Source organism: Lutra lutra, chromosome 5, assembly GCF_902655055.1.
Source record: "Lutra lutra chromosome 5, mLutLut1.2, whole genome shotgun sequence".
In the NCBI taxonomy this organism is placed as follows: Eukaryota; Metazoa; Chordata; class Mammalia; order Carnivora; family Mustelidae; genus Lutra; species Lutra lutra.
Genome location: NC_062282.1, coordinates 36,595,633 through 36,607,740, shown reverse-complemented (window position 1 = coordinate 36,607,740; position 12,108 = coordinate 36,595,633). Strand labels below are relative to the sequence as shown.

The window sequence follows — 12,108 nt, the reverse complement described above, 5'->3', positions numbered from 1 at the left end:
CACTTTATCCTCTTCATTTCTTTTGAGTAAGAGGGATAGGATATTTTTTTTCTTTAAAAATATCTTCTGTATTAATGAGAGAAATGTAAGGATATCTGTAAAAGTGAGTATTTTTTCAATGGGCTTCTGGCTGTCACTGCAGAATTGTTTTTCTTTTGGTATGGGAAGGTAAGTGAATAGTAAGTAGGCCACCAGCATTGTGTGCCATGATTTGTTATATACTAGGATATATGATTTGCATATATTATTTCATTTAATCTGTAAAACTCTACACATTTGGTTCCATAATAATCTTCATTTTACAGACGAAAAAATTTAGGATTGGAGAATTTAAATAACTTGTCTCCAAATTAAACAGCTGGTAAGGATTTCTAGTTGAAGATAGTTGCAGTGGGAATTGTAAAGGGCAAATGGATGAATACAACTCACACGTTGGTGTTAGAACCAAACAGTCTTGGGGACTGATCCGAATGTGAGATTGAGTAGATTTAAGGCCAGGAGTTTTCTAGGATTGCTCCAGGGTTTCTGGCTTGCAAATAAAGTATAGAGTTGTTCCATTCCCTGGCATAGGGAATATGTGAGAAATCTATACAAGAAGGGAGATGATGAGCTTGAGCATATGCCTGCTGTGACGTGAGTGTGAGATTTGCTTGGGGCTAGATTCAATAGGCTGCTGATTAGGAGGTTAGACAGGAATGGACCAGAGGTGGAGCTTTTGGAGTCATCGGTTATGAATTAATCATAAATATGTGGATGAATGTATGATACTGCTCAAAGAGCATGTGTAGAATAGAAGTAAAAAGGACTATGTGGGACACCCAGGGGAACGGCATCCTTCAAGTGGAGGGCAGAGAGATGAGCTCACAGAAGAGACTGTGATAAGAGTGTCCAGAAAAGTGAAAATCCTCAGGGCACACATGGTTCCATTTTTATAGTTTGATGATGTCACTTTCTGTGAAATAGCTATTACAATACTGCATCTCCTCTACATCCTTCCTCTGTCCTTGGTGTATTAAATGGCACATTGTGTATTTCCATTAAAAGAGGAGGGGAAGAAAAGAGAAAATATGTCATTGAAATTGATAGTGCATGATGTATGATTGACATGGGTATTTGTATATGTGTGCATAATTGTGTAGGTACATTTTGACACAAAGACTGGTAAAATCTTCAAAATGAGAAACATTTGCTTTTTACATAATCCTGGGAGGGTGGAGACAAGGAGAGAGAAGGCCTATTATAGTTCTTTCTTATGCAACTAGTTTTATCCCAAGTCATTCATAACCAGGGATGATAGTAATTTTGAAAGGATTATGCAAATTGTACCCCAATTGGTCTATGTAGAGGAAGTAATGTTAAATAAAGAGATCTTGGTTAACAGAAATTTCTGTCATAGAAATTTACATCATTGGGGCATTGGATGACTCAGTCCATTAAGTGTCTGCTTTCAGCTCAGGTCATTGGATGGAGCCCAGCATTGGACTCCCTGCTCAGCAGGAAGCCTGCTTCTCCCTCTCCACTCCCTCTGCTTGTGTTCCCTTTCTTGCTGTCTCTCTATCAAAAAAATAAATAAAATCTTAAAAAAAAAAGAATTAGGGCGCCTGGGTGGCTCAGTGGGTTAAGCCGCTGCCTTCGGCTCAGGTCATGATCTCAGGGTCCTGGGATCGAGTCCCGAATCGGGCTCTCTGCTCAGCAGGGAGCCTGCTTCCCCCCCCTCCTCTCTCTCTGCCTGCCTCTCCATCTACTTGTGATCTCTCTGTCAAATAAATAAATAAAATCTTAAAAAAAAAAAAGAATTATTTGGGAAAACAGTGGGAATATATTTGAAGTAGCTGTTCAACGAAACAGTGATAAAAAAATTTTTGGATAGATTCTAGTTTAAAATTTAGAGTGGTCTGTTCAGTTATTTTTAGCCTCAGAACAAAATTAGTTTTCTCACTTCAAACTAAAAAAGAAGAAAGCATAAATATTTGGAGTGCTATGAAGCCATGGGCTAGCCTGCAATTTATGATTGACCGAATCTGTACTCTTAGAGATAATTTATAGTACCAATATTTTTAGTATTTTACTCTTTATTTTAATCGATGATTGATGGGTAATTGACATATAAAGTACTTCAAAGCATCTCTAAAGAATCTTCACAAGAAATTTTTTTTTTTTTTTTTTTTTTGGTGTAAATCTGCTGGTCTGATACGCCTTCTTTATTTCAGTCTATATTACATGTTAACATGGAGGAGGTTGTCTTCGCTTTTTTTTACTGGATAAATGGGGGATCTGTCTTCTTGAACTTATTTCAGTAACACTTTATATATCAAATAATTTTTAGAATTCTGTAAACACAATGATTTGCTTTAGAAATATATTAATTTTATTTAGATTTAAATTTATAACCATTGAAGGAGTTACCTTCGTTATAAAACAAACACTTTGTTATTTTACTCATTTATTTTATTTTATTTTTTTATTTTTTTATTTTTTAAAGATTTTATTTATTTATTTGTCAGAGAGAGAGAGAGCGAGCACAGGCAGACAGAGTGGCAGGCAGAGGCAGAGGGAGAAGGAGGCTCCCCACAGAACAAGGAGCCCGATGTGGGACTTGATCCCAGGATGCTGGGATCATGACCTGAGCCGAAGGCAGCTGCTTAACCAACTGAGCCACCCAGGCGTCCCTATTTTACTCATTTATTAAACCATAAGTCAGTAATTTTTTTTTTTAAGATGGGGGAAGAATGGTTATTGTCTGTGTCTTAAAATCTGATTTTTTTATTTGTTGTAGGTTTTATTGGGATTTAATAATGCTTATAATGATGGTTGGAAACCTGGTCATCATACCAGTTGGAATCACATTCTTTACAGAACAAACAACAACACCATGGATTATTTTCAATGTGGCTTCAGATACAGTTTTCCTTTTGGACCTGATAATGAATTTTAGGACTGGTACTGTCAATGAAGACAGTTCTGAAATCATCCTGGACCCTAAAGTGATCAAGATGAATTATTTAAAAAGCTGGTTTGTGGTTGACTTCATCTCATCAATCCCAGTGGATTATATCTTCCTCATTGTAGAAAAAGGAATGGATTCAGAAGTTTACAAGACAGCAAGGGCACTTCGCATTGTGAGGTTTACAAAAATTCTCAGTCTCTTGCGTTTATTACGACTTTCAAGATTAATTAGATACATACATCAGTGGGAAGAGGTAAGACATATCTTTTACTTTTTTAAAGCCACTATAGCATGAGATTGTTAACTATAACTTTTAAGATGAACACCTGTGCTATGTTTAATGAGTTTTATGAAATTCAAGAAGAAAAATTCTATTTATTCCTTTTGGTGCATGAGTGATATATTTGTATCTTCAAAGATACGGTCATACTGGATTTGAATCAACTGAAAAAATAGTCACCATGAAACAATTTTTTTATGCCAATTAAGTTTCTTTTTAAAAACAAATCCACTTTAATCAACAAATGTTTATCCTAATCAATGCAATTCCTCTTCTACCATGGGAAGTTTCTTTTGATTTAATATGAATATATCAATTGCCATCCATGACAAAGATGTGTAGGCTCTGATTGCTAATTTGGTTTGTATCACTAGTTCTATGAGATAATCTGGTTTATGTTTCCTCTAATATTAAAATTTCAGAGAATTTGCATTTGAAGAAAACAGACTTTTAAAAAGTATTTCAAGTTGTATATGTAAAGACCAATTTTAGCATAATAATTTTGCCCAGTGTTATGCTTTGCCTATAATTATTTCTTGTAATTTCTCCCTATTAATTCATTTCAAAACACTGAAAAATAGCATACTCAGGAGGGAAATTATTACATAGAAAACACAAATAGTGCAATGAATAAATATAATGAATCTGGCCAATATTTTGCTGAAGAGGGCATCTGTTGTTCTTACAGTGTTGGTAGGACCTGAAAGGGCTCAGCCAACTGGAGTTTCGAAAGATCTGAATTAAATGTACCATCACTGAGCAAAGGAGTTTATGTCCCTAATTCCAGAGGCTGCTTCATAAACTTTTTGATTTATTTTCCTTCTAAGTCTACTTTTTTAAGTTAATTATAACCTGAATTTTATTGTTGCATAAAAATGAGGATCAAAGAGGCTTATAGTGTCAGACCTGGACTAATGAAAACAATATACTGGCAATAGATTAATTATTGCTTTACCCACTGCAGAAATGCTTTTTAACATTTTTAGGAAGAATTATGTTTTAGAATTTAGGTTTAAACAAGTTCTAAAATGGAACTTCTTAGCTCAGAACGTTAGCTCTGCTTTCTGTGAGACTCTAGCAGTGTTTTGTGTGTGCTTGTCAATGACATTTTAGTTCACAGGATTTCAGGAAATGACATGCAATAATAAAACACTGCGTAAGATACTGCTGAAAGGCATAAAAATGGATCATTCTTAAAATATGGATATGGATTTTATTCAAAATCGAATGAAGCACATTTGAGAGATTCGATTCATTTTGTAATATGTCTATAGAGCACATTCCACCTAAAATGTAATAAATGTTTGGTTCTTAAACTTTATTATACTGCTTTGAGATTAATATCAAGCCAAGGTGATTATTGATAATAATAGTTAATATTTATTGAGGGCTTATTATGTGTCAAATAATATATTCTATTCCTTACATGATTCATTCATTTTCCTAATAATTCTGGTAGCTTGCCCAGATTTACAGAGTTAGTAAAAACTGGAGCTGGGATTCTAACCTTGGCGATCTGACTTCAGACCAAATGCTCCTAACCACAGAACTATATAGCTTCTCACTATAAGATAAGCTCCGCTGCTCTTTTTTTTTTTTTAAAGATTTATTTATTTATTTGACAGAGATTACAAGTAGGCAGAGAGGCAGGCAGAGAGAGAGAGGAGGAAGCAGGCTCCCTGCTGAGCAGAGAGCCCGATGTGGGGCTCGATCCCAAGACCCTGGGATTATGACCTGAGCCGAAGGTAGAGGCTTTAACCCACTGAGCCACCCAGGCGCCCCTCTGCTGCTCTTAATACACTCTTAATATTATATATATTCCACCATATTTAGAAACTATAGGAAGCTTTTCTTAACAAAGATTGTGTCTATGCAATGTAAGAGTTGAACATTAACCTCTTAAAACATGGTCACATTTTTTTTTTAAATAGTCTGTAAAAAGAAAAGTTTTTGATATAAATAGCCAGGCAATTAAAAATATAGGCAATGTGACTATTTTTCAATGTCTTGTAGTTTTAACCCAATTACCCTAGAGAATGGCAGCAGGATGAACAGATGGTATCCTATCAGATAAAGTGGCAGGCCATGCGGTCATAGAAGGGGACACTCCTTACACTGTTGCCCTCTGGTTCCTGGAAGCAGTTACAGTCACCTAGATCTGTGTAACATGATGGTTTTTCAAAGATGCCATGATATAATTCAGGATCATCGGCTCACTGCCATCATTACTATAAAATGCAATTTAATATGCACTCACAGAAATTTGGTAACCAAACCCACTGAAGCTAGAGTCGTGAGTTGGCAAGATCTTGCTTATAAATAAATGACCTTGATGATAAATGAACCACGAGCTCATTTAAGTGAAGAATGTTTTCTTGTTTATATGATATCCCTGTGTAAAATCACATATATCATGGATATTTAATGTCTGCTAGTAATCTTGTTAAATAGGGAAGAAACTGTAATAATTAATCCAGAATTTAATGCAAATTCATTATTTCATCACCTATATGATTCACACAGAAAGCACAGAGGAACTTGAATGGTTCCAAACTGGCAAATCTCTACCTGAGTTTTACAAATGCCCACCAGGATGTGTTTACTTGTAGAAAATACAACAAATAAGCCAGAAGACTTTGCTCTGTGAACATTTGGAATAAGACCGCAGAGGAAGATGTGAGTTCACCCACATGTCTTTGAGTTCTGAGTGTTTTAGTACCAAGCTGGCTAATGCTAAATTCAGCAAATTTGGGGAAGTAATGTGTGAAGTCTGGAAGCTGCCACTGTTCTAAATGAATCATTCCCAAGGAAAGTGGCTGCCTTCTATAGGAAACTGCTTCCATCTTCAATGATACTTTTTTTTTTTTTTTCGGTCTGAATTAGTTCAACTGAAAAACAACAAGAAGTGCCAAAGCCAAATAAATTAGAGAAATATTGTGAATGAAATACAGAAACTTTAAAATTTAGTCTTTATGTTACTGTCATTACTAAAGTTGAATGTAGTGGCTAATGTAGAAGGAAAGAGGTGATTAGGCCAACTAATTTACGAAACACGTGGTATTAAAGAATCAGGAGAGAAGTTATTTTCACAAGGCAATTTTATAAGATCAGTGGCTTTCAGATGCAAAAAAATAGAGCTCTCTGATGCTATCCTGAAAATATATGTATTGCCAGGTAAGGTGAAAATCTAGCAATTTGGATAAATCAGGCCAAGACATTCTTTTTCCTGTAATCTCCAGAAAACCAAAGTGTATCTTTCCCATTCTTGTATTTTGGTTGAGGGGGAAAAAAAATCATTCCCTTAATTCATCATTGTTCTTCATGTTGTATTTCAAGTAAAGAGTAACTCAAGCTGGAGTGTTATTTTGTTACCTATCACAGGGGGGAAACCTATTCTCTGACCTAAAAGAAACAGTCAGGAAATCCCTGGAAATAAAAATAGAATGTTAGTAACAATTTGGGACCAAGGCAAGCCCTGAAGAGATAAAAGGTAGATTAAGAGGTTACTATATGGGAGATTATTCTGTTAGCAAAAGTGAAAAGTTCTAGGAACCTTAAATCCCTCAGCTGCTGATGTCAGTCATTTTATCAAAGAGGGATAACCCTTGATATTATTTGAGATTTAAGAAACATAATTGAAAAGAGAAATGCTTCTCTATAATGGTTATCTTTTTGTTGGGTTCAGTGTCACATAAAGTGTGAATTCTTCATGAGCAATGTAAAAAAAACATGTGGGAAATGCATAATGCTTGTATAATAACTATGGCTTTGGAATACACACATTAAGATATTTTATTTTGTATCCTCATCTCCTGTCCCCTCAATCCTCTGTGTGTAGATTTTAGATATACTGTAATTAACTAAATCTATCTTGAAGCAGGAAGAGGGCTTACAGTTCTGATCTTCATATATGTCTATAGCAATTTCAGATGAATAGTGTGTATGGAACATTGAACTGCTCTTCTAGCAATCAATATTAGATTTTTATGTTAGCTCAGAGATAGGTTTATATACAAAGTATGTTTAACAACGCAGCATTAATAAGGAAATTTATTCCACAGGGAGCTAATGCAGACTGTGGTTTCTGTCTTTGGTTAATTTTAGCATTCTAATTGGATTAGATTAGAAACTAACTCTTGCTATAAATTGTCTATCTATAATTACACAATACATACTCTAACGACTTTCATTTTTTCAGAAAACACATCAAATTCCAAGATTTGCCATAAGCAAACACCAGTGTTTTCCTAAACTTAACCCTCACTCAAATTAAGAGAGGCTCTCTATAGCCCATCACATCAAATCTGTGTTTCTCCACTGTGCCTTCAAGGTTCTCTAGCAAACCGTTCCCCCATTTCACTCCTGTCACTTTACATTTGTTCCCAACAACTCTCTCCTGCTTGTGTTTTAGTTTTACAGTGCTTGCAGAGAATGAGTCTTTCTGCTTCTGTAAATTTGCATGTGCCACACCTCAGATTTGCAAAGTGTTTTCTTCTTTTCTATCACTCCTTTAAAAACGAGGCTCCAACTCATCTCCAAAAAAATATTAAACATCGATGGACTGGGCTGTAATGGTCCGTATCTTTACTGGGGGCAATTCTACACACTCTTCTCGCATTCGTTCATACTGACAGCTTTGTTGCTAATGCTTATTTATATGTGTTTTCCTTTTCTTTTGTTGGCTATAAATGTCCACAGAAAACAGTCAGTGTCAGCTTTGCCTTTGAATTTCCTTGTATGCTAGCACAGAGTTCTGAAAGGTTATCAGAGCATGCCTATCCCCTAAATACATGGCAATCCTCCATGTTCTAAATCCATTAAATAATTGCAAGGGAATATTCATTCTTCACTCCCAAGCAATTACTGAGTAGCTTCTATGTGCAGATGCTGCATGAGAGAATTCAAAGCAGATCCCAGCTTTGTAGGAAAAACAGACATGTGAGCAAATAATCACAGATGGTGTGGTAAGTGGCAGAATAAAGGAGGGAGTGAACAACACAGCTTTTTTTTGCACAAGAAGAGAGGTTCACAGAGACTTGAACTGGGTTTCAGAGCTGGAGACTGATTTACCAAGCTGAGCAAAATGGGGCAGGGAGGAGCATCCCACTAAGACCTGAGGAACAAGCAGCTCAGCAAAGACAATTCTGCACCTCCAAATTCTAGCTTGTGAAGGGAATGAGTTCGGAGGCGTAGTCATGAATTTATGCTAATGATGAACTTAATAAGGTGTCATTGAGGCATTTGAAGCTGTGGGGAGGGGTTACATTTTAGAGTGCCACAGAATGAAGAGTGTTGGAGGTCACTGAGTGGAGACCTAATAATACCAGTTGGGAGACAGATATATGACTCACCCGCTTTCTTATATATAGCCAGTGCCAAGCAGGGCACTGTTTGGTTATCTAAAGGGAGATTTAACTTTGCCAACAGTTGTTACCCTTGCAATGTTTGTACCGATAGTAAAATATAAGAAGATCTTATATGAAGTCTTTTTGTAATGTTTCATATTTAAATATCAATTATATTTGACATAATTAATGTTGTCATAATATATTACTATGTTCGTATACATAACAATATATACCACGATTAATATTATTGATCCAATTATATTTGAGATTTGTATTGCACGCCTCCAGCAACATGATGATGTGAAATGAACCCTATATTAGAAATTAGTGTATGTAGGACTTTATTCAAATTGTGCCTTTTATTTTCTGTGTAATCTGGCGAGGAGTCCTTAAAGTGACTTATTCATGCCTATAAACTTAACAGAACAGTTATGAAGTTCAAATGAAATAGGATGCATGGAAATTGTTTGAAACACTTAAATTGATGTATGCCCATTTTATATATATATATATATATATATATAATATCTGTATACTATTATATATAAGATTCATGATGTCATCTTTCTCAGATTAACACGTGTGCTGACTCTAACATTATTACGTCTGTGTGGTGAGTTGCTTAATATTTTCTGCAGGCAAATATTGATTCTGCTAAAGACCACTAGGTGTCCTCTATTGGTTGTGTTACTTTAGGGTTCTATATTCTTAAAAAAAAGAAACAAAATTATCTTCTCTGGAAATTGTTCACTTACATTCTCTTCACTTGATCTCAGCCAAAAGGCCGAGAAGCGATTCACTTACATTCTCTTAAACTTACCTAATTCCTTGTCTATTTATGTCTAGATAAAATAGCTGACTGTGGATATTCATATATGCAAAAATTACTTCTCTTTATATAAATGTTCTCCTCCAGTTAAACAGCGAGTTTAAGTTCTTTCTCTAAGGAATTATTTTTATTCCTTATTGTTTTCAATGATCATACTATGTGTTTTTAAGGGGGTATCTTAACAGATACCCTAAAGTTCTACAGTACAGTGTGATGAGTTCTATGTGGATATGGAATGTTGTTAGGTCGAGACAATGAAGTAGAGATTAACAAGGTGTGTGTGGGTCTATGTCTGTGCGGGTTAGAAGTGAGATGTATAATTTTATGAATGCTCTTTGTTCAGTGCATTGCAGCAGATCCCTATAATTCTGATGCTTTGTTAAAAAAAATAAGATCATATCTGAAACGTTCAGACCCCTATTTTAACATTCAAATGGTAGACTTTATTAATATCCTGGTATTGACCCAATCTGTGTTCCCCTTTTGCATGTGTTTATACACTTCCATGGCTATATATTGATAACAGCTAGACTCATATCCAAAGTTTCAAAATTATGTACCCCCTGTCTCAAAGTCTACGTGAATATGTGACACCTTTATAAAGACATCTCTTGATATCATCAAGCTTGGTATATCCATTTCTCCTTCTCTCTTCTTTCCTTTTGCCTTTCTCCTTTTCTCATTTCCTTTTACTCAGTTTAAAATCTGAGAGGCATCCTTGACCCCTCTTTCTTTTTCAAACTCTGTAGCTAACAGTAACCACGTCCTGTTGGTTCAACTTCTTGAAGGTGCTTTGAATTCTCATACTCTTTCCCTGAATCTTCTCTATCATCATCCTAGTTTAAGCCAATACCAGTTATTACTCAATTTTTATATTTCTCACTTTTATAATAAATTAATTACTAGATTTTAAAGTTCACCCTTATAGGGGTGTGTGGGTGGCTAAGTCAGTTGAGCGTCTAACTCTTGATTTCGGCTCAGGTCATGGTTTTGGTCATGAGATCAAGCCCCATGTGGGACTCAATGCTCAGGAGAGAGTCTGATTGAGATTCTTTTCCTCCCTCCACCCTTCTTCCTGTTCACACATGCTCTTTCTCTCTCTCTCAAATTAAATGAATAAATCTAATAAAATAAAATAAAATAAAAATTCACCCTTCTTTTCCCAAGACCTCAAAAATGGTGTTTTTGAAGAGCAAATATTACTGTGTCATCTACCTGGTGAAAATATTTCTGGTTTTTCATTACTATTACGACAATTTACAAAATTCAAGGTCCTTTGAAATCCGAGTCTTTTTCAACCTCGGCCTGGGAAACTTCCTTTCCCATTATTTTTAACTATGCTGAAATTTATACTCTATTTTAAGGCCTTTACATATGTTGTTCACTTTTCTTAGAACTTTGTTTCTTTGGCCATCCCCAGTTTTTCCATCCCGTTTTGTTCCTTTGACTTTAACTTAAACTTCCTTGAGGTGGAATTAACTAATCCCTCAGGTAATGTTAATTCTATCTGTAATATCCTGGCATAGCCCTTGTGCTTTTGTTTTGTGACATTCATCACTTTTGTAATTTCTCTTAAACTGTACCTTTCCAACTATCTATTAAACTCCAGAAGGGGACAGATTATAAATTTCCTGTATATTTAACTCCTAGCAGAGTGTCTGGAAAATAATGGGGTACAAGAATACCTGCTAAATAAGATAGATTATGCCCTCAAGGAAATTGCAGGTTAGTAGGAAAAGCAAATATGTAAATAAACATATATGTAAAATGATAAAGTATCTTGAATCCAATATTAGAGGCAATTATAGTATTGACAACAAAACAGAGAGAGATGCATTATGAGAGTGTGATAGGAGGTAGAGAAGGGGTTCTAACTAAGGCATCTAGTCATGGCATTTTGAAAACTAACTTTGAAAGGGTGTGTCCTAAGATGATAAGCCTGGGAAATATTCCAAGGGAATTTAGAAATCATTGACAAAATCAATCAAGTTCTTCATTTATAGATGGGGATGATAATAATTTTCTGCCCAATCTCATAGAATTGTTTTTGAAGCTGAAGTAAGGTATTATTGTTGAACATACTCTGAAACTATTAAGTTTATAGAAATGTAAATTATTATCATGAACATTTCTATTAGTTTAAAATGTGAAAAATCTCAACAGAGAGTTCAACTGTTGGCCCTTTAATATGCTTGCTGCCTTTCTAAGCATTGGAAGTATTATAAATGCTATTATGCATTTATTTCTTCCTGACATATACCAAGTATAAATTTGAAGTAGCAAATAAATCAGCAAATAATTTAGGACAATATACATTCAGCTTCACATTTAACTGAAGTTTCTGGAAAGAAAATGTCTCAGTTTTTCCTTCCATTGTGCACACAGTTAAAACATGTATTATGCCTAACTGCTATTTTATGCTCATCTACCTGCTGTTAGAGTGAAAATTGGGAATGCCACTAGTTTATGAGTATTGAACATCACACTTATGATGTGATTCTGGTTTAAACGTGAATTCTGGTTAAATTTTTCAGAGTGTTTCATAATAAACATGTGTTACTTTAATTATCTGGGTAATTATCTCAATTGAACAGGTCACTTTTATTTGTCATGTATACTGTGGAGCTCCTGTCTATAAACAAGAGAGGTGTGATGAAACATGACATAAGTTGGAAAATGTTACACTGACACCTGAGAATATTAT

The 12,108-nt window shown here is 35.0% G+C and overlaps 1 protein-coding gene across 1 annotated transcript in view; it reads left to right on the top strand.

Annotated features, from left to right (window-relative positions):
- Window positions 1–12,108, top strand: part of HCN1 (hyperpolarization activated cyclic nucleotide gated potassium channel 1) — a 416,455-nt gene that overhangs the window by 52,383 nt on the left and 351,964 nt on the right. Inside the window, exon 2 of the mRNA XM_047731377.1 lies at window positions 2,777–3,200. Within this exon, the coding sequence (XP_047587333.1) occupies window positions 2,777–3,200 (424 nt within the window). The remainder of the gene's footprint in view (window positions 1–2,776; window positions 3,201–12,108) is intronic.